This window comes from Penicillium paradoxum (genome assembly GCF_028828445.1).
Source record: "Penicillium paradoxum strain IBT 22861 chromosome Unknown utg000006l_segment0_segment0, whole genome shotgun sequence".
NCBI lineage: Eukaryota > Fungi > Ascomycota > Eurotiomycetes > Eurotiales > Aspergillaceae > Penicillium > Penicillium paradoxum.
In genome coordinates, this window is record NW_026643184.1 from 667,171 (window position 1) to 689,161 (window position 21,991).

The following is a 21,991-nucleotide window of genomic DNA, read 5'->3' on the forward strand; positions in this document are numbered from 1 at the left end:
GCTTTTGCTTTTGCGGTGCTTTTCTTTTTCTTTTTCGCTCTCGTTTCTGCGTTCTGAGCTGTTTTGCGCCTCGATTTATTTTCGAAATTTCAAAAATCCCACAAAAAAACCCCCCGGGGGAAAGGAGAATTTGGCAATGAATACAATACTTATGAACTGAATTGATTGATGCGAAAGCAGTAGCAGAGATCGAAGTGTAGATATGTAGTTGGGGGATTTCGGGCAAAATCCATTTTCCCATTTCCCCCATTTTCCCATCCTTCACCAGCTCCTGAGTGACTGACAGCGTAACACAATGGATTCCAAAGATATCCTGGCAGTTCACTCAACGCTTCATTTGATTTTTCATCGCAATAAGAACCAGCATCACCGAACTAAATGGTGGAAATGGCTATCTATTCTGAAGCGCGCCACATTGGATCTTACCGGACCAAACGCGGTAGAATGCCAGAAGCACCTGGCCACATATATAATTCCGAGATGTTACATGTATGGAATGATGCCCGAGATCTCGAGCTTGGCTAACCCTATGTCCAGGGCATTTTCAACTGTCGTTGCCGATAACCAGTTTTCTACGCTTGGAATCGTGCTGCTAGCTGCATTGGCGCGACTGTCCAAAATAACTGGGACCAGTCATCAGATGAAGATGCAACCTGCAAGGAAATCCAAAACAGCCACTCCAGTTGTCACAAAAGAAGATATCGGGGAATGCGTTCGCCGAGCTGATGCGCCGCGACCGGTCAAGGTTTCTAATCCCAATGCCTCTGTCTCCGAGAAGCCGGAGAGAGACGGGGCTGGAAAAAGTGTGAAAAGGAAGAAAAAGAAGAATGCTATTGATGATTTGTTCAGCGGTCTATTTTGAATCATCTTATACCCTTTCTGCAGAGCATGGTTCACGGATTTCAAGGGATATGCCGTGCATTCTTCGAATCAAACATCATATTATGAATAAGCCATGCTATTGAGATCGGGAAAAAATGACCTCGCTCAATAGATTCACGGCGACATGGTTGACAGTAGCCCACGCCATACTGTAGAGATATTTGGGAGAAAACACGGTCCAGATGAAAAGATGAGTCCGGAGCACAGTGCAGGCGGCCATGACAGAAACCAAGGACATGGCAACATGGAAAGTGAACAGTGATGAGGGATCTTGTTCCGCGCGATTCTTTCGGAAATGGTGACTTCGTGAAGCCCACCAGATGGGTCCTGCCCAGTTGCTCACAAAGGTGAGCACTCCCACTAGCATCACGTTGTAGCTACCAACACCGTTGTATCCACTGGTAAGGTCTACAGAGGAAATCGCATTTGAGCCCCCAAATGCGAAGAACGTCATATACTGGAAGATCAAGGTTGTGATTGTCCCTTCAACTCCTGTGAGATCAATCGAAGAGAGAATGCCGGCCTGGATCCGGAAAATCAGAAACAAGGGAACGTTAGTGGCACGGGTCTGTGTCATCAGGAAGATGTGCAGAGCCTCATGAATGGTGTCTGTCGAGGCTATAAATTCTGGTCAATGACTCCAGGATCAAGATGTGAGGGCATGTGTGATCTTACCATGGGCAGTTTTAGATCGTTTTCCGATAAACCGTACTAGTATGATGATGGCAGCGAGTCCATAAAATACCAGTCTAGCATGCAGAACCAATGACAGACTGCAAGGCCACTTCTTCATGAATTGGAAGATAAATGTCCCATCTAGCAGTTCGGGGGATTCGGATGCAACAAAGTGCAATTTGAACGTAAAGGCCAACATGGTAACGACCACGGCACCTACCCTAGGCATTCCAGATATTGGGACGTTCTTGAGAAGATGACGGCCGGCATCCACGTATGTTAGGATAAGAAGACACCAGAAAATCGTTGGATGGCGTGTGAAGAAGGTGTGAGCAATATCAGGCTCGGCTGCGAATTTCTGTCCTGTTTGGTTCCACCGCCGCAAGATCCTTTGAGTAATCACGAGCACCAGAATGGCACATTTGTCAGGCCGAGATGCTAAGGATGCAAGGCCCCTACGTGAAACAGGACTTGCAGTTGACTCCGATTTGATATGCAGGTAGAAAGTCCACCCCGAACAAATCCAATACCAGAACTGCTGTTCCTCTTCCACATAACTACTCGCAAACATCATCATTCCATAGGTAATGACCAAAAACATCAAAAACAAACCAGAAGATGTGTGCCGTGAGCATTGCTTGTACGTGGCTGGGAGTACAATGAGGCTTGCAATGCCTGTGATCAGCAGACCCAAGGCGAGTCGGGAGACATCGTAGTTACTGGCAGTGCGACTCATCACATCCTGCGCAATTCTTGAAAACCGCAACAGGGCGGGACCGGCCGTAGAGTAAGAGTCCTCGGCGTCGGCTCCCTCAGCGAGAAGCTGCTGTACTTGAGACCATGCACATTGAGCCCCCTCGATTCCCGATCTATCCGAGGAATCACAGGTTTCAATGCTATCGAGGCCGAAGACAGAATTAGGGAACGTTGTTGTCAGCGTGTTCAGCAGCTGTTCAGCATTTTGAAATAGGATTCGGAATTTATGGGAACCTATTTCCAGGTCAGTCCCTAGTTTTCTTTGGATTTACCGTCAGTAAAGATGAACCACATACCATGATTCCACATCCCTAGAAAGTCTGGGATGAACACACCGAGACTGTTTATGGGGATTGGAACACCAAGAAGTCCTGCCAAAGTTGGAGCGATGTCGGCTTGCTGAACTGTCTGATAGTACTGCATATCCCCTGCGGGTTCCATGGGGCTTTTTCTCCGGCCCAAGGCTTCAAACTTGGGTGACATGAAAAGCAAAGCGGGCGATGTTTCACCAGGAGAGGACCCGCCATGGTTTCCAGCTTCGTTCATGCCATGATCTCCACACAAGACGAAGAGTGTAGATTGAAGATGGTCCTCTTGCTGCATTGCAGTATAGATCTCAGTCACCACAGAATCCATCTCCTGCTGTTTTGGTATCATGAAGGGACTAGAGGGTCAGAGACTAGCTGAGAATGAAGCAGAAGGGCGTAGATACCTTTTTGGGCCAGCCTTATGTCCTATATGATCAAGACCCAGGTAATGCATGATTAGGGCAGTCCAGTCATCTCGGACAAGCTCACTGGGGACATGTCGAGTCACATTATGATCTACCTCCGTGAAGTCCTGCGTGAAGAATCTCAGTTTCAATCCTAATTCTGGAGATATCCAGGTCTCTAAATACAACTGACCGACACGAAAAAGCTTGTTGTCCCCTCAGCTCGGTCAAACATCCCTGGGAAGAGCTTAAGCCAAGTATCATCTCCATACATCACGAGACGTCCTCCCGTGGCCTTTAACTGTGCCAACCATGTGTCCTGGGACGCCAGTGTTGATGAAGTATCTGACTCGGCAATATTTAAAATAACATCCAAGAAAGATGGAACTGAACCAGTCGTGATGGCTTTTAATCGAGGCATAGTAACAGTTGGGGCGCCTGCATAGGCAGTAAATGGCAACGCAGCACCGGATCGGATCAAGCTATTACCCAGTCAGTCACTTATCAACAGACATATTCCGGAGTGTAACAATGACAGTTACCTCTGTGTAAACAAAAATCCCGAGTCGTTTGAATATACAAAGTCGCTATGCCGGGTTAGTTCCTTCATCATGTAGCTTAGTGTGAATTGTTCCCATTATACCTCCGTAGCGCATCGACGACCATAAAAATGACTTTATCAAAGATGGCGGGTACAATGGCATCCTCTTTTGTGTCATCGAAAGTCGCCAGTCCATGAATCAACGGTTTATAAGGGAAGAATCCTGAAGAGAAGATGAGTATGCCCATGGGTATTAGTAGATTGGCAATAATCATCGCCCAATTTCGAAAACCCGCCATTTTGATAATTGGCCAGTATGAGTTGTGGCAGATCAGATTTTACGCGAAGTAACTCCTCGAATACAGACGGACATGTCGAATTGTCCGCGGGATTCAAAGGAGACCGGGGGGGGGCAGAATTGTGTTGATGATCGACGCGCATAGCCACGCCGCCTTTAGTGCACAACTAGGGACGGAGTACTCCGTACTTCGCTGTACTTCGCGATTTGACAGCTTCTATAACCTAGAGTTAGGTTGTTCCTGCTGGATGAAGGTATAAATCAATCTATCTGGTTTCGGCCTCGATATTTTGTAGGACTGTTTATTGGTCACTTCATGGAACATCCTATATCGGCTGATGGGCACACTTGGGACGTATTTTTCTTCCACTCAGCAGAATCCAGCCATTGACTCAAAACTTTTTTTTCATGAAAGGTATGGTATATCAGGCACAGAGTATGGAAAGCACAAAGTATGAAACATATGTACGTGGACTGCAGGTGTAATCGTGGACTCCCAAACGCCTTTTTCTTCTCCGCCACAACGTCTCGTCAATAATCCATTCGCTGCCCGTGCGGCAGACAGCTCACTTTTTCTTGTGACTCTTCTTGGTTGAGGATGGTCGCTTTTGGAAAACAATCGAGTTGCGTGGCTTTTGGTTGCGCTTTTGCACACGCGCAGGCTTCTTCTTGGAGCTCTTGATTGTATCGATATCCATATCTGTAGCGGATCAGTGCTCTGCGGTTCAAGAAATAGCAGCTCAGAAATTGAACTGCAACAGACTAACCTTCGTCGCAGCTTTGAGGCTTGGTTATTTTATCTAATAAGAAATATGCGGTCAGCCGATATCCCGAAGGAATGAATGTGCGAGAACATACCAGCCTCGTCTTCGCCTAGGTCCATCTTTGATTTCTCGGGGGCCTCAGGCCGTGGCTGTGATGCAAGCTCCTGTAGTTTGGCTGCAAGTCTCTCGGTTCTGGCATCGACCACCGGGCCAAACACCTTCTTGCGCAGATTGGCTCTGTTGCGCTTGGAAACACTGGCTCGAACACTTTTCGCCATTGTGCAAGTATGAGAAGAATATAGCAAGACTTGAGAAAATAGGACGTAGGGAATGGACCAGCAATGTAGAATTGATGTCGGTGGGAAATAAAACGGCGACTGATAACACAATCAACTTTTTTTTCCCAAATCGCGATAGACTCGTCTTATGTCATCCGGAGGCCGCACTTCACCTCCGAGGCATCACTGTCGACTTGACCTCACCTTTTATGACTAGAGTTTGTGGCCTTTCTCTCAGATATCACTGTGGCCAAGATATGCATCGATGCAGAACCATTACAATTGGCCTGGCTGAATCGGACCTTTGTCTTTCGAGGAACCCTAGACCAAGTCCACCTTGATTGCTTTCGCACTTCTCTTATCTGAAAGTGAAGCAATCATGTCGACCACAAATATATCATCAGAGGTTACAACACTGATAGCTTTCATAAAAACTCTCACAAATCCACAACTTAAAGACTTGTTGAGATATGAGAGTCTCCCAGTGTCCGGACTGAAGGCGACTCTTCAGTTCCGTATAATCGAACGTTTGTCAACCCTCCCCGCCAATACTTTTGTTATGTCTTGCCCATCTATGCCCTCCATATCTATGGCTTTGCATTGTTTGCCTGGACCCTCTTTCCTACAAATCGGTATTGTTGAAACAAGCATACTAACCAACAAAACAGGACTCCAACTTCTCTCGGAATCTGACGCTGTCAGTTTCGATGCCCTAGCCAGGCGCATCCGTGCTACTGCTTTTCCAAATACTGCGCCATATCAATCACCCTCTGGACCACGATATCAACCACCGCCTGTCTCTCAATCTCCTGCCCAGAGTCGATCTACGGCCCACGGGATCTCTATGTCACCTCACCCACACCCTTCTGGTCCGAGTGCTCCTCTCATGAAACCTCCCGCGTCCGCTCATACATCCCCAGGTCCTCTGGTATTCAAGGAAAGCCCATTCTTTACTATTCTGGAGCCTTTGACTCCAGTTGTGGAGTGTAAAGGTATGTCGCTATGGAACGTTTTGGGGAGCCCGTTGAATATTCATATCTAATTCTGTCAAGTTCGCGAACAAACACGGGATAGTGTCGAATTAAAGGTCATGCTTTCCCAGCAAATCGCTTATAGGCTGCAAAGTGACCCGAATATTCGAGTCATGGTTTATTGTGCTGGTGACTCGGGTCTCACACAGTACACCAAGTCGGATATCACATTTCCCCATCAGGTGGAGCTCAAAGTGAATCTTGATGAAGTCAAAGCCAATCTCAGGGGTCTGAAGAATAGGCCAGGTACTACGCAGCCTGCAGATATAACCAACTGGATCCGCAAAAAGCCCAATTACCCGAATAATATTGTCATGACTTATGCATTGACGCAAAAGGTTGAACTCGTTACAGTTCTACTCACCTAGTAGAGCATTGATGTGTTAGATTTGTTGACTAACGCTTGCCTACGCAGAAATTCTTCACGCTCGCAAATCTCGTGAAGCAGCACCCGACTGATGATCTTGTCTCACAGTTGAAGACGCGAAAACTCATCTCAAAGGAGCAAGTGATACGCGAAAGTAAGAGAAATGCATGTCCCCTCAAAAGATAGTTCTAATATGTTTTTCTAGTGCAAAACCGCGCAAAAGACTCGGAAATTGTTGCGACATCAAGTGTCATGTCCCTCAAATGCCCTCTATCTACCCTTCGCATCCAAGTGCCTTGCCGTTCCATTATTTGCACGCACAACCAATGCTTTGATGCATCTTCATTTCTTGAATTACAGAAGCAAGCTCCGACCTGGACCTGCCCTGTTTGTTCTAAATCAACCAGCTTTGAGTCTCTGCAAGTTGACCAGTAAGTCAATATCCTGTTGATGAAATTGCCTATCTTGATTCTTCCGACTAATTATTCAGGTATGTGGATGACATTCTTAAAACAACCTCGCCGGACATAGATCAAGTTACTGTCGAGCCAGACGGAGTTTGGTCAAGTCCTACGGATTCAGATGCAAGAAAGTTGGGCGGAATGACGCCCACGTCAGACGACGACGACGACGACTTGATCGAGATCAGCGAACCGGGGCTCCCCGTGGTAAAGCAAGAACCTGGACACCTGAATATTACCTTGGAACGAACCCCTGCGCAGTCGCAATCACGGGAGGCATCAACCCCATCCTCTACGATGCGCTTGTCAAGCAAAAAGCGACCTATCTCCCATGTTATCGATCTCACCGAAAGCGGCGACGAAGAAGATGTGTCCCCCGCCCCGCCTTGTAAACGGCCAGCTCCAAATTTGCCGTCCCGAGCTTTTCCCCTGCAGGACTATCACATCCCATCTGCCAGCAGCCCTTTGAATGGCGGGTCATACCCATCACGAACTTAGACTCCTGTCCCGGTCCAGCGTGTGTGGATTGAATACGGGTCTTTTTATCTTCCGATGCATATTTACATGGAGTTTCTGGCGCGATGTGATCGGGTCTGGGGGGTCTTCAGAATACCACGACCGGCTATGTATCTAGCTACCTATGTACCTGTAGGTAGAGAAGGATTGTATTATTCTAATTTTGGTAGGTTCAGTTAATCAATTGGCCAGACGGTCAGTGGATATATTGCCTTCAGGTTTTATTTGAAGAGTAAAATAAATACTGTGTCTCAGTAGATGCTGTAAATCCCAGCCAGAAATATCCAGCGGATTCGGGGGAGTAGTTTGGACCCCCCATCTCGATCCCGTTCTGCCAGGTTTCATTCTTCCATCAACACCTTTATCCTCTTCCTTCCTCCAACACTCGGTCTAATTGCGCATTGTTCATTCTCACACTCCCATTCAGTCTGATTGTACTTTATTAATCCATCATGTCATTTGATTCAACCTCCCCATCATTACATACTGCGGATCCAAATGCCCGCGTCTTCAGCTCCTCATGCTTCGATTTCCTTCTCATAGAGCTGGTGCCTATGGCCGAGCGTATGGCCAAGGAACTTGCAACACAAGGAAAGCAAACCGAAGATGAAGAAGTTAGAGAGACGACTTTTTTCCGTCTAGAGGCTCTAGGATATCGCGTTGGGCAAGGTCTCGCGGAGCGGTAAGCATGGACGGATCTCCTTTCACACCCAACGCAATACCTTATCGGGGAATTCTCCGACGCAATGTGCTAATTCGTATCAATATCTGTAGCTTTGCTCGAGACCGTCCTCGATTTACCGATAATCTCGATGTGATCAAGTTCCTTTGCAAGGATCTGTGGACAGTTCTGTTCAAAAAACAGATTGATAATTTGAAAACAAACCATCGAGTATGTCAAAACAGAGATAATGGTGTCGAGAGAAAGCGACATCCCCACTTACATACTTGCTCAATGATGGCTATGACACTAATTCAGCCAATAATTAGGGGGTATATGTTTTGACCGATAGCGCATTTCGGCCGTTTGGCAGAATGAGTATGGCTGTCCGGAATGAAGCAATATCCATGGCGCAAGCGGTAAGCACTCACTTCAATATATTAAACGGGGCCATCAGCTTAGAAATTGACACAGTACCTTTGGTTTCCCTGCGGTATCATCCGAGGCGCGTTAGCAAATTTGGGCATTAATACGACCGTCCAGGCCGAGACGTCGGATCTACCAGGTGCAACTTTCCAGATCAAAACTCTCCAGCCCCGACCTTGAGCATGGAAATATTTGCGCCTGGGGCTGGATTAGTCCCATAGTCAATTTACGCCCATATGATTCCCGACCGTTTCGTCTCAAACGGCATTCTATTGTGGTTCCTCGATTTGCTACAGGAATTCTTCCACCATTTGGGATCTCTCAGCTATCTGAGACATCATACCAGACACGCAAATATGAATAGGGAATCGGTATTTCTTTCCATTCAAGGTTTGTTGCTATTTGTGTGCCAAACCTACATCCTCATCTGACCGAGGTCCGTACACTACTCCCATCTGGTCATTGTTCATAATCTCGTGGTCTCACGTTCAAAGCCTATCTTTCCGGGAGAATATTGATTAGCAACGCTCTGCTAGTTTCCGGGGGCATCGCAGCCATGAACGAAGTTGACCAATTGGCGTGAGATGCGCCCACATAAAGGACCCACTCGATCGATATACTCCGCATAACAATGAACGAACGGGGAGGAGGATCTCTTACTTTGGTGAGGAGTTCTTGGCGAACTCGACGCCCTTCTCGATGTTCCCCTTAAGTCCCTTGATGCAAGCCTCAAGGAGCTTCTTCTCCTGCTCCGTCACACCATCTAGGATGTTAATGGCCTTCTCAGCGCCATTGGGCTGTATGGGAAATGTCAGTTAGTTGTTTTAACACTTTGGGAATTTGACCACTTACACCGAGTTCCACGGGAGTGGAGAAGAAGTCAAGACCGGTAGCCTTGGCAATTTCATCACCACCAGTAACACCGGGCAGATAGACGAAAGTAGGCTCAACAATGCCCTTCTCGCCCTTGGAGGCCTTGATGACAGCCTCGGCGAATCTAATAATTATAAGTCACTAAGATAGCTCCAAATTGGCGGGATGAAACAAACCTGAAGCCGGCGAAAGCCATCGACAAGGTAGCGGAGCCAGCGCCGTCCTTAGCCTTGACGACCTCGTCACCACCAAACTGAACACCTGCTAAATGTCAGCGAATGCCGTCAATGCAAAAGAGTATTCACATACGGTTGACAAGCGCATCGTAACGGTCCGCAGGAATCTGGAAGCTGGGGGACACCTTGCTGAACAGAGGGACAATTGTCTCCCCAGAGTGGCCACCAATCACGGGAACGGTGGCATCAGAGGCGTTTTTCACACCAGAGAACTCCTGGGTAAAGGTCTCGGCACGAACGACGTCCAGGGTGGTCACACCGAACAGGCGCTTGGGGTCGAAGACACCGGCAGCCTTGAGGACCTCGGCAGCAATAGGGACGGTAGAGTTCACCGGGTTAGAAATAATAAGAGTGAAAGCCTTGGGAGCAAACTCGGCGATGCCCTCAACGAGACCCTTCACAATTCCAGCATTGACCTTGAAAAGGTCGTCACGGGTCATACCAGGCTTGCCTAATACAAAATAGGTCAGTCAACACACCACCCCCATATGTTGCTATGCGATCTACTAACGGGGAATTCCAGCAGGAATGACAACGACATCAGCACCAGTCAGGGCGAGCTTCAATCCATCATCCTTGGGAAGGTAGCCAGTGATTTTCTGGTTAGTCGTTAGCACGGGTCTCAGGATCCAGGACAGGTTATACATACGGCAACCGAGGAGATGTGAGAAAGATCCGCAGTCACACCGGGAGTGTTGACAACATCATAGAGGGCAAGCTCATCAACAAGAGGGCAGGCCTTCAGGAGGAGGGAGAGAGGCTACAAAAATTAGCTGCAATGCGACTCAAAAAGCAAGGACAGATCTGACCTGGCCAATGCCACCAGAAGCTCCGAGAACAACTAATAATGAATCAGCAAAAGACCGACCAGCATGAGGCGACAAACATACCAGCCTTAACCATGATGATAGAATGTATGCGTGTAGGGAAAGAAGATAGAGAGGAAGGAGAAGCTTCTCGAGTGAGGAGGGGACGGGGGGTGATTTATAGGAGGGGCATTTGAGGGGCAACCCCGGAAAACACCAGGGCCCATTTACGTCTTCTGATGACATGTGAAGGGATATGACGACGAAGCCGATTTGGATGTGTTTTGGATGTTTCTTCTTTTCGCTCTCGTTTACATCGGGGTGGATTTATTCATAAATCGCAATTAAACGGGATATTCTACCATCTGCTGATAGTCATTGCTACCTACTTCCGACCGAGGCACCATAGCTTCTCAACACATACCACTTCCTGTTCCCTCTTCTCAGCGCTCTCTGGGTTTTTCTCCGGCAGTTCTCGTGCCTGAAAAGAGACGTTCCACACTTCCTCGGGCTACCGGGTTGTTCTATCGGGAAAAGGCGGACCTTTTGCATCCACAGCATTGTGGCTCGGGCCGGCCGCTCGGTTCTGAATATAGCCAGATGTACTACATACTGTCTTACAAGCTCTGAGCTGATCTCTTTCCCGCTCCGTTGGGAGGTCATGGAGGTTGGTATGGTTGTCTTTGCTTGTTCTTGTTCTTTATTTTGTTTGGAGGGGAATTCTCTTTCCTAGAACAGTCCGGGAGGGCATCATTTCTTTTTCATGCCCTGGAGCAAGATCGCTAGATTACTTTGTTTCCAAGTCCAGCACGGCGTTTCACATACACCTATCATGTCTCCCTTCCAACCCCGACCTCTCATGGTCCACAGAACAGTCTCATTTCAGAGACTAATTTACTCCGACTCCTCAGCGGCCTTGCGAGCCTTGACACCACGGAGCTTCTGGGCGGGGGCATCCTTCTTGGGGAGCTGCGAGCGGCGCACGGCGCTCACACGGGCGACAGCCTCCTCGCGGATATCAGCACGGTAACCGTGCTTGGCAGTCTTGTCGGCGACACCCTTGTAAATCCTAGAGTGTTCAAAATTAGTACTGGTTCACGAGAAACCCACCATGTCTATTCAAACTGGGATGTCAATTTTACTCACTTGCGGTTGGAGGTGCTGGGACCGTAAGTCACAGTGACCAGGTTCTTAGCGGGCTGCTGGGTGTTGCTGGGCTTCTTAGTGATCACAGCGACACCGTTCTCAGTGGCCTGGACACCAATAGCCTGAGAGTAACAAGGTTAGTGCCACGAATCTTCAAAACAGGAGAAATTCCCCCGTGGCAGTGCAGGGCGAAATTACCTTGTTGTTGGCATAACCAGCATACTATCAGGCGCCAAAAAAAAAGACCACTGTTAGCCGTTTCATTCCCGAGAGGAATCATCCATTCCGTCTAATCATCCGAGGCCGTACCTTGAAAGAGTGCTTGTTCAGCACGTTCAGGGGGTCCCGGGAGAACTGGGAGCCACCGCCGGAGTTGCGGTTAACCAGGAAGGAGTTCTGGCGGCCTGTTCCAGAGAATGAGCTAGAGTTCGGGTGCTTCCACGAAGCTTTGACATAAAAATTCGAAATAACAAATGCGGAGGGCCGGACGTACGGGTGATTTGCCAGACCAGATCGTTGGAGATGTTTGTGGCCATTTTGATGAGAGAGGATGTTGAGTTAGGGGATTGAAAGATCAAAGTCGCTATCAAACCGTCTTCACGTCGATCAAATTGTGCGTGTTGAATGCCAAGACCTCAGACTGGACGGGTCTCGCTAAGGCGGCTCCTTTAGGAATAGGGGTGCTGCCTGAGTGCCTGAAGTCCGTAACGTCTCATGTCATCCATTGGTGCCTTGTTGCCTGTTTAATGGGGCAAATACCCAGAGCTTCCGGCGACCTCCTAGGCCACCAAATCAATGCGATGCTGACGTTGTCCCCTCTAGATCCTTCCTTGACCACAATTACTCTCACAGCTAATCTTCTCACACCTTCTGGATTGATTCCGAGATATCCTCCCCACTAGCGAGGAAGATATCATCTTTTACTAAGAGCGCCCATTTTCCTTACATCACAATATCACACAGCTCTGTACTTTACTACTACACGCCGGCGTTCTCATCAGTCTTACTCATCATCATGACCTACATTCTCTTTTATTTCCTACTTTTCACGGTGATCATAGGTGGGACAGGTATGTCGGCTGTCATTCTGACAGAAATCAACCATGCATAATAAATGGTCCTAACTACTCATTAGCCTTATATCTCAGTCGGTCACGATGGATGCCGTTGGTCCAAGTGCCTGACTACTTCTATCACCGCCTTCCATCGAGCTTCACTGCTGACCTAGAGGCTGGTTTAAGCTCATCACAATTTGATATTACGGCCAATGTTGCAAACGGAGATTCGAGAGCCGGGCTGGACCAACAAGCGAAGAGGGAAGTGAGGAAAATTATGAAGAGTCAACATGTCAATTTTGATGAAGCACGTCGAATCTTCACAGAGCAACGATTTGCAAAGAATAATATTGGACCAGATGGCCGCCCAAGGGACCCCAAGTTTGTCTCATTTTCCTGATTTGCCTACAATCATATCACCAGCCCTATGTTTCCTTTCCTTTCCTTTTAATGCAGATAGGGATAATTATCAAATTCGGCGGCGTATCCACACAAACCGAAATGAAACTTGCTCTGTCTGATTGCTACTGTCTGTCGGAATGGATACGATTCATCACTTTGGCCAAGAGATTTCTTGTGTCTGCGGTAGATAGATACTTGGCGGTGTCTGTTTCAAGTGAAACATCCATAGTACATAGATTCCTATGTTATTCAAATCCCACCGTGTTTGCGGTTTGTTCGTGTCAGACAGGCAACTGTTACACATAATCAGGCAGTGTCGCCAGCCAGCCAGCCAGCTCCAGGGCGCAGTTGGACAGTCTCATCAGAATACTTAATGGAACCAAGGCAGGGTGTGAAACACATAAATCAGCGCTTTGGTGTATTAAGGGACAAACCCCCCTCATGATTACATGGGTATAGCTTTGGGAGAGGAAAGACTGTCTAGAGAGTAGACTACCCGGGATCACCGAGAATTTCCATATCCGGGTTGCTGAAAGCCTGGTGGCATTGAAGGAGCTCCAGCTGGAGGTCCAAATCCAGGTGGTCCAAAGCTAGGAGGAGGTGCACCTTGTGGGACGAAAGGCGCCTGGCCTGCACCATTAAATCCAGGTGGCAAGAAAGATTGCGGGCCCCCATAACCAGCTTGGGAAGGCGGGGGTCGGGCTGGAAGCCCAGGTGGTGGGGTATTGAGTGAAGGGACGGGGTTTGCAATATGTCGGTTTGGTGGGGGAACATTGTGGTATGACATGGCTGGTGGCATACCCCGACTCATGGCTAGGTCCGGCGTTTGTGATAGTGCTGCGCTCAAATGTCGAGAGCCGTCGCCATTCGACATGACAGCCGGGGTTGCTGATACACCCTGGCCAGCACCAGGGAACTGCAAAGTTTGCTGGGTTGGTGGCTGTACATTATGCTTGCGAGCCTGAGCTGCCAGCATGCGTTCTGCTTCATCACCATGTCTCTCTCCTTTGCCATCTTTCTTGTATGCGTACTGTACTGAGACCTGTTTGTTCATCAGGTACTGGCCATTCATGTTAGAGATAGCTGCATCTGAGGATTCAAAGTCGGCGAATGAAACAAAGCCATATCCCTTAGAGAGATTGTTGTCATCACGAGCAATCTGTTGTAGAGCAGAGAAAGCTCTGTTAGTAGTCTGCATTTTGTTTTCATTGGGAAGGATCTCACTTTAGGTAGATTGACAAGATTGCCAAACCGGTTGAATGTATCATAGAGCACTTGCTCAGTAACCATTGGATCAAGATTACCGATGAAAAGCTCAGCCCCAATGTCCACAGTCTTCTGTTTGTCAGCGGAGGCCTTGTTCACACGAATGGGTTTTCCATATAGACGGATCCCATTCATGATCTTTGCCGCATATTCCGCATCCTCCTCGCTGATGAACTCGACAAAACCATACCCTTGGTGTAGCTGTGTGACTCGGTCTTTGGGCAGATGGACATTAACGATGCGCCCAGCCTGTAGCATTAGCTCCCATACTAGGCTGTCTGAGGCCCGTTCATCAAGATTTCCAATGTACACAGTGGCCTCTTTGTCTTGTTCCCTGTATGGAATTAGAATCACGGCGCTATGGTGAGGAAAGAGAGATTTACCAATGCCTTGCGCCGGACATGGCGCCGTTGGACTAATTGAAAAAAAAAATCAAAGAAAACAGCTGTCCGAGAGATCCACGAGCGAGATAAACAGGCGATAGTGCTGATATTTGCGATTTTTGTTGTGTTCAATTTTTTTCTTTTGGAAGTGTATGAATAAACTACTTGAAGGGGAGAAGGTAGAGAAACAAAAAGGCGTTTGAAGTGTCGTAGTGAAGAAGATTGGAGCTGGGAGGACGATCAGTGACTCCCGAAAACTTTCAATTCCGCCATCTCCCTGTTTCCACTTTGTCTATCAGCCACCTCTCCCACTCCTCCGAACATTTCACAACTGGTTGTTTTTCCGTTTAATCTCTCTAAACACTCAATTTCGCCTTTCAAAATCACAATGGTTCAACTGTCTGAGGAGACCAAGGTTTGTAGCAGCCCTGGCAACAACTACTTGCAATGCGCTTTCTGACTCTCTCTCTCTTCCTTTCCTCCCCTTCAGGAACGTGTCTCAAAGGTCATTGATGTTTCTCGGATTGCTATTCACTAGTGAGTCTCATCCGAAGCATCTATCAAAACCAAGCTGACCAGCGATAACCCTCTAGTGGATACTTGCCTCTGATTATCTATCTGGGTATGGAAATGCCTGTTGCATGATCGCAACAGAATCGGCTAATCAATTCCCCAACAAATAACAGGCTATACCTATAGCGACCCCAAGCCGACTCTTTTCAGGTACTTCACCCAACCCTTGGGCTACGTTTCAGCAATCATAGCTTACAGGATGACCAGATTGTTCTCGCCTCTTGCCTAAACTATATGTACACATCGACGCCTGGAAGCACGAGATGAGCTATGTGGATGGGATGGCAATAGCCCAAGAATCGAATGACTACTCGATTATTCGCGTACGCTAGGAGTTGAATATTTGGATATTGTCACTTTGGAAGCTTGCCAGAGCTAGGTGACCTTGTATTTTTAAGTCTTTTTTCACCAAATATTTATCTTCTTCGATACCAAAAGTCTCAATTTATAGTCTGACCATTTGTGATCAACATCTGACATTGTAGAATTTTCTCTTCGGGACAGGAAGGGGAGGGAAAGAAGAGGATTATCTCGAAAGGTTTTGATGTACATGCGGTCACAAGCGTCCTAATCTGCTTTTTCTTTTTGCCGTTCATCCAAATTGCTCTGTCCCGGACACCCACCTGGTCACTTTTCTCCAACCCCTCTCACACTCCAACTCTGTCATCTTTGTCCTGGCTTCATGACTAGTCAAGATGGCATCTCGTCATCCTTTGTGGAGACCCTAGCAGGTTTCACAGCAGGAATCATGTCGACTTTGTCGCTACATCCTCTTGACATGATCAAGACCAGACTACAGGGCAGGTTGCATTCTCCTTTTGGTGCATATATTGACTAACTTAAGTCATTATGTATCTATAGTCGATCAATCATCTTCCCGAGTTGGGGGTTCTCTTCGAGTTATCCATAAGATCTTTTATCACGAGGGTGGCTGTGCCGCTTTTTACCGCGGGCTTACCCCGAATCTCATCGGCAATTCCACAAGCTGGGGTTTATACTTCTTATGCTATAGCAGTTTGAAGGATGTCATTCGAGTCTATCGCGAGAAGAGGGAGCAGGTTCTCATATCGTCTGATTATCTTCTAGCATCTGGAACTGCAGGTATGTATATTGTTTCACAGTCAACATCGTGTGTCATTTCTTCAACTGACCTATGAGCTTTCATAGGTGCCTTTACGTCGATTCTCACGAATCCAATTTGGGTGATCAAAACTCGCATGTTGTCCACGGGATCCCAAGCTCCGGGGGCGTATTCAACATTCACAGCTGGAGCAAAACAGATATACCACGCAGAAGGGATACCTGGCTTTTATCGAGGTCTCATACCGGCTCTGTTCGGTGTCAGCCATGGTGCCCTTCAATTCATGGCGTATGAAAAGCTGAAGCTTTTCAGATCCCAAGCGATAAATACTGAAGGCTCTCTTGTCAAAGAGCATTTAGGTGCCGAACGGGTCCTGGGTAATCTGGATTTTTTTGCCATTTCTAGTCTCTCTAAAGTCTTCGCTGGCAGTGTGACGTATCCTTACCAGGTAATTAGGTCTCGGTTACAAACCTATGAGGCTCATATCATTTACCGCGGAGCCAATGACGTCGTCTCGCGGATATGGGCCCAGGAGGGCATCGCGGGTTTCTACAAGGGTCTTGGTCCAAATCTCTTCCGGGTACTTCCAAGCACATGGGTTACGTTCCTGGTATACGAGAACTCCAAGGTCTATCTGTCCCGGCTAGCGCAAAATTCATGATATATAAACTGCTAACTAGTCTTTTATCTGTTACCTTACCTGCTGCTATAGATGAATCATAATGAGAATATCTATAGACACCTAAAATTTGACTATAGGCACTAAACCATTTATAATTTACTACATATTAGCTATTAAGGTAACTGTTTATTAAGGTAGTACTTGTTGACTAGGTGAATAATGATACGAGAGGGATACGTAGTTAGAACGAAGGGTATTCGATTCTATATTAGTTATAAGACTAAATCTTGCCTTCCCTATCTATATAGATGTCTTCCTTTTATGATTTAGTTTCCCCGCTTCTCGGAACCGGATTATCTTAGTTCTATCCCGTTATCGTAGGGTATTCGGAAGAGTCTCCTCTATCTAAGAGAAAGGGGGCCTAAGGTAAAATAGTATAATAAAGAAATACTATAAGAACTATCCCCCTTCTCTATAAAACCCGTCTTAGAGTTTTAGGTTAAATAAAGGGAAGTATAAGTTATAAGATAAGAAGGGTTCCTATTAAGTTTATCCTTTTCTCTATCTTTTAGAGCCTTATTAGTATAGCTATAGTAGTAGCTAACGGGCGGGATATTAGCGATCTAGTACCGGAACTAAAACTAGTCTAATACTTAAACTATCTATATTCTAACTTAAAGTCTTTTAATACTACTAAGAGAGAAGTTTTCTTTATTTTTTACTAATATAATATAATTATATTTATCTTTTATAAATGATATTATATAAATAAAAAGATTTATAATATAGTATATTTTTAGGCTTTAATTATAATAGATTTATATTTATTTTATATAGATATCTATTAGTATAATAAAAGATATTTAGGATTTTTCTACTATCTTAAAATTTTTAAAAGTTCTTTAAAATAATAATATAGAGTTATTAGAGTAGATTTATATAAAATTACTAAAAGTTTATATAATTTAGTATAGATATTTAATATAATAATTATTAGTTACTATTTATATTAGAATTTAGTAAATATAAAGAAAATATAAACTATAAGTATTTTATAACTATTTTATTAATAATTTACTTTTTAATAATAGTCTATAGGGCTTCTAAGAAATAAACGTAGTTCTTTTTCACCGCCTATTAACTAAATTATATACCGCCCCCTATTATTACTATATATTATAGGAGAACCTCTAGAACTAGCTAAAAGAATATATATCGGACTAATACCCCTCTGATTCTCGAAATCATAATCTAATATATAATATACAATAAGGATAGGACATATTACTATTTAGTATTCTAGAAAGCCTATTATATCTAATGCCGCGGCGGGTATAAGAAGTGATTGAGAAATATAGACGGGCTATATAGTATAAAATCTTATAATTTAATATAGCGATAAATAATAAATTACTAGTAGAATAATAGTAGAGAACTACGTTTGTTTCTTAGAAGCCCTATAGTTATTTTAGATAAGTTATAATAAATTTATAAATAATTATTAAATAGATATATAGATTATATTTAATAATTATAGTTTAATTTAGTTAGATTAGGATAGATTTTTAAGTCTACTCCCTAAGGATATAGAATATATTTATTAGACTATTATAAAATAGAGGTATTTAAAGTCTATTTTTAATACTTTTATAGCTATATTTAAAGAAACTATAGAAATAATCCTATTTAATACTTTTAGGATAAATAAATATATAAGGTTTATAATTTATTCTTCTTAATAAAGAGAGAAAGTACTATATATATAATTCCTTTCTTATAATAAAAGTAGTTTAAAATAAAAAAGAAGTTATCTTAATTTTCTAACTATAATTCTTCTTTCCTTATATTATTTTATTATTATTTATATATAGTTCTTTATATATTTTATAAATAATCCTTTTTTATCTTATTATTTTATTTTTTATAAGTTCTATTTATTTTTATATAAATCTTTCTTTATTATAATATAAGATTATAGCTATAATTATAGTTATAGTTATAGTTATAGTTATAATATAAATCCTATTAATAATTTATTTATAAACTAATCTATACTTTTTTCTCCCTTAGTTATTTCTAAAGTAGTATTTAAAGTTTATAACCCTTCCGATATTAATCCGCTATCGACTTCTTTTTATATAGATCTTATTAAGATTACTTATTATATTTAAAACTCTAGTTTTTTTATATATTTAAAATAAAATTGTTTTATCTAATATTATCTAAATTAGTATATTATTTATTTATATATAGCTAAGAAAAAGTAAGTTACTAATAAATCTCTTAAGATTAAATATAAATTTAAAGCTACTAGGTCTATCTCTTACTAATATTATATAAAAAAATAAGAGAACTACTATGGGCACCCAAAATTACTACGGGCACCCAGGGCGCTAAGCCTTTTACGATTTACTTCCCACTGGCCATAATTTATTCACAGCTTGTCGTATTTAATATGGTACTCCCTTAGTATTTCGGACAGTACCCGAATCTTATCTGGGCACCCTATCGCGAATGTAGAATCTTGCACGCCATCTATACTATCATGCAAAAATGAAGCTATTCCTAGATGCTGATTTGATCAAGTTCTAGTGCAAAAATGGAGTTTTTTCCTACTGAAAAGGGGGTTTGGTGCAAAAATGAGGCTATTTGTAGATGCTGATTTGATCAAGTTTTTTCCTACTGAAAAGGGGTTTGGTGCAAAAATGAAGCTATTCCTAGATGCTGATTTGATCAAGTTTTTTCCTACTGAAAAGGGGTTTGGTGCAAAAATGAAGCTATTCCTAGATACTGATTTGATCAAGTTCTAGTGCAAAAATGGAGTTTTTTCCTACTAAAAAGGGGTTTGGTGCAAAAATGAAGCTATTCCTAGATGCTGATTTGATCAAGTTCTAGTGCAAAAATGGAGTTTTTTCCTACTAAAAAGGGGTTTAGTGCAAAAATGAAGCTATTCCTAGATGCTGATTTGATTAAGTTCTAGTGCAAAAATGGAGTTTTTTCCTACTGAAAAAGGGGTTTGGTGCAAAAATAAGGCTATTCGTAGATACTGATTTGATTAAGTTCTAGTGCAAAAATGGAGTTTTTTCCTACTGAAAAGGGGTTTAGTGTAAAAATGAGGCTATTCGTAGATACTGATTTAATCGAGTTTTTTCCTACCGAGAAAGGGGTTTAGGGAGATAGGGTTTAATCGGTCACGTGATCGCAAAATAGAGGCTGTTTTTCAAAGATAGTGCTAATCGAGTTTTCTCACTATAGTTAAGATAGTATAGCTATTAACGCTAGTTTCCTACTATCCTATATAGCAAAACTTCTATCTTTAATAAGTTATTTCGACTGATTTTAGTTATATTTCTAATATATAAACTAGATATCAATATTATTAAGGGCCCCCTCTTCTACGTCTACGTCTACGTCCACGTCCCCTTCCCCGCCTAGTTATGACACTACTAACTACGATCTGATTATTAGACTCCGTTATCTCCCCCTATATGGTCTAATTATTATTATATCTCCCACTAGCTATCCTCTACCGACCCGACCGACGAATAGCTACCTCCTCGTCCCTTCGTATAATCTCGAATCGTGATAGCTCACGACGGGTTAAGCTCTTAAAGCGTTAAGATACTCGCGATAATAAGATTGTCTACTAAGATAACTATTAAGATAACTATTAAGATAACTATTAAGATAACTATAGTAAGCGACTACGCCCTCGTATAATATAAGGGTTTACTATACGGAGTTCTATTACCCGGGGGTAATTAATTATATTAGTATACGCTAGGTCTCGCTAGATCTAGTAGTAAGGGTGAAAGTCGGCCTAGGTAAGGCTCTTACCCCTTATCTAGGCCTCGTTAATACGGTGAATATACGGATACCCCCGTATTAGTATTATAATACCTAAGTATAGTAGTAGGATCGGAGGTTTCTCGTTATAGGATAGTAGATAGTAATCAAATACTAATCGTACCTTTTTAATTATATAGTAAGTAACTAGCGTCTTAACTCCTATAAATAGAGGGCTACTATCAATCTCCCGACTAGCTCTCTACGAGACGAGCTCCTATTAGATCTTAATACCGAGACGCTTAGTTATATTTCCGAACTAGATATAAAGAGCGAAGAGGTCCTTCGTACCCGATTATATATCGAGTTTAAGGTAACGATAGGTAGATTCTACGCGGGATATAGAGCTTTTATTAAGATAGAGAAACCTACTAGTATAGTATCGTAAAAAATAGGGACCGTAACCGCGGATCTATTCTTTATTAATATATACTAGTAGACCTAGATAGTGCTAATACTTATCCTTAAAGGTAGCCTACCGAGTCTCTATATTATTAACTATATACGCGAAGATAATAAAATACTAGTCCTTTTTTATTATTTCCTAGTATATAGTGATTATATATATAATATTATTAACTATAGGGTATATTTAGGTATCGTCTTCGGCGATATTATTAAGGATATAACGACGGATAAAGGGCCTAGCGTATAACTCGACGTTATAAGTAATATACTAAAGGTATAGGATAGTATTAGTTATAGGAAAAACCTAGTAAAATAGCTAGTAGTTAGTATATAAACTATATAATAGTTAAAATACTAATATTTTTAACTATATTTCGTAAAGCCTACTCCTTATCTATTAAGATAGTATACGGGCTAAAGTAAGAGGTAGTAACTAGAGTAGCTAGAGTGGTATCCTTAAAGTTATATATTAATATAAAGCTAGATAGATAGCTATTTTCGAGTATACTTTATAGAATATAGGGTATTAGGGGACTAGCTACTAAAGACTCTAACTCTAGGGGATTAGCTATAGTAGTACGGATAAGTATTAATATACTCGCACTACTACTAATAGCTATATAAATATCCCGTAGCTAGCTAAGTACCCGATTATAAGTAGCTTCCTTCTCACTACTTAAAAAAGTATAGGCAATATAGAAGGTCTTCCTAATAAAAGATACTCCTATAATATTTAGTAGGGGTATCTTCCATTTATTAGTCTTATACGTATAGTCTATCTATAAAATATACGGATAGATACGTAGAAGCTAGAGACTAATTTTATAGACTAAAAAAAGGGAAGTAAGGGAGTTATTAACGGTATTCACCTTATACCTAATAATCTAAGTACTATCCCTTAGGAGATCTATAAGAAGGGCCTATAT

At 43.3% G+C, this 21,991-nt stretch overlaps 10 protein-coding genes across 10 annotated transcripts; 5 read left to right on the plus strand and 5 right to left on the minus strand.

The window, feature by feature from the left end:
* Positions 1-295: 295 nt before the first annotated feature.
* Positions 296-862, plus strand: N7457_006752 (uncharacterized protein; the record flags this gene model as incomplete). The annotated part of the gene is made up of 1 exon (XM_057177796.1): positions 296-862. One exon carries the CDS (start codon positions 296-298, stop codon positions 860-862), a length of 567 nt encoding a protein of 188 aa, XP_057029540.1.
* A 96-nt stretch (positions 863-958) lies between these two features.
* On the minus strand, positions 959-3,865 carry las21 (mannose-ethanolamine phosphotransferase LAS21; the record flags this gene model as incomplete). The annotated part of the gene is made up of 7 exons (XM_057177797.1): positions 959-1,500; positions 1,558-2,547; positions 2,610-2,977; positions 3,026-3,153; positions 3,219-3,507; positions 3,568-3,612; positions 3,669-3,865. The coding sequence occupies 7 exons, from the start codon at positions 3,863-3,865 to the stop codon at positions 959-961; spliced, it is 2,559 nt and encodes an 852-aa protein (XP_057029541.1).
* Positions 3,866-4,430: 565 nt separating this feature from the next.
* On the minus strand, positions 4,431-4,906 carry N7457_006754 (DUF2423 domain-containing protein; the record flags this gene model as incomplete). The annotated part of the gene is made up of 3 exons (XM_057177798.1): positions 4,431-4,564; positions 4,632-4,664; positions 4,723-4,906. The coding sequence occupies 3 exons, from the start codon at positions 4,904-4,906 to the stop codon at positions 4,431-4,433; spliced, it is 351 nt and encodes a 116-aa protein (XP_057029542.1).
* A 379-nt stretch (positions 4,907-5,285) lies between these two features.
* N7457_006755 (transcriptional regulator family: Zinc finger MIZ-type) lies at positions 5,286-7,263 on the plus strand (the record flags this gene model as incomplete). Its single annotated transcript, XM_057177799.1, has 6 exons — positions 5,286-5,433; positions 5,575-5,898; positions 5,959-6,290; positions 6,353-6,458; positions 6,510-6,735; positions 6,795-7,263. 6 exons carry the CDS (start codon positions 5,286-5,288, stop codon positions 7,261-7,263), a joined length of 1,605 nt encoding a protein of 534 aa, XP_057029543.1.
* Positions 7,264-7,733: 470 nt separating this feature from the next.
* N7457_006756 (trafficking protein particle complex subunit) lies at positions 7,734-8,548 on the plus strand (the record flags this gene model as incomplete). The annotated part of the gene is made up of 4 exons (XM_057177800.1): positions 7,734-7,963; positions 8,056-8,173; positions 8,272-8,361; positions 8,417-8,548. 4 exons carry the CDS (start codon positions 7,734-7,736, stop codon positions 8,546-8,548), a joined length of 570 nt encoding a protein of 189 aa, XP_057029544.1.
* A 476-nt stretch (positions 8,549-9,024) lies between these two features.
* Positions 9,025-10,380, minus strand: N7457_006757 (malate dehydrogenase; the record flags this gene model as incomplete). The annotated part of the gene is made up of 8 exons (XM_057177801.1): positions 9,025-9,165; positions 9,221-9,365; positions 9,418-9,502; positions 9,551-9,928; positions 9,989-10,076; positions 10,127-10,237; positions 10,287-10,318; positions 10,368-10,380. 8 exons carry the CDS (start codon positions 10,378-10,380, stop codon positions 9,025-9,027), a joined length of 993 nt encoding a protein of 330 aa, XP_057029545.1.
* Positions 10,381-11,177: 797 nt separating this feature from the next.
* Positions 11,178-11,965, minus strand: N7457_006758 (uncharacterized protein; the record flags this gene model as incomplete). The annotated part of the gene is made up of 5 exons (XM_057177802.1): positions 11,178-11,352; positions 11,430-11,551; positions 11,628-11,651; positions 11,739-11,833; positions 11,923-11,965. The coding sequence occupies 5 exons, from the start codon at positions 11,963-11,965 to the stop codon at positions 11,178-11,180; spliced, it is 459 nt and encodes a 152-aa protein (XP_057029546.1).
* A 479-nt stretch (positions 11,966-12,444) lies between these two features.
* N7457_006759 (DUF2015 domain-containing protein) lies at positions 12,445-12,884 on the plus strand (the record flags this gene model as incomplete). The annotated part of the gene is made up of 2 exons (XM_057177803.1): positions 12,445-12,499; positions 12,565-12,884. The coding sequence occupies 2 exons, from the start codon at positions 12,445-12,447 to the stop codon at positions 12,882-12,884; spliced, it is 375 nt and encodes a 124-aa protein (XP_057029547.1).
* A 504-nt stretch (positions 12,885-13,388) lies between these two features.
* On the minus strand, positions 13,389-14,555 carry N7457_006760 (U2 snRNP complex subunit HSH49; the record flags this gene model as incomplete). Its single annotated transcript, XM_057177804.1, has 3 exons — positions 13,389-14,045; positions 14,111-14,486; positions 14,536-14,555. 3 exons carry the CDS (start codon positions 14,553-14,555, stop codon positions 13,389-13,391), a joined length of 1,053 nt encoding a protein of 350 aa, XP_057029548.1.
* Positions 14,556-15,790: 1,235 nt separating this feature from the next.
* Positions 15,791-16,850, plus strand: N7457_006761 (putative mitochondrial folate carrier protein Flx1; the record flags this gene model as incomplete). Its single annotated transcript, XM_057177805.1, has 3 exons — positions 15,791-15,929; positions 15,970-16,209; positions 16,276-16,850. 3 exons carry the CDS (start codon positions 15,791-15,793, stop codon positions 16,848-16,850), a joined length of 954 nt encoding a protein of 317 aa, XP_057029549.1.
* Positions 16,851-21,991: the final 5,141 nt, after the last annotated feature.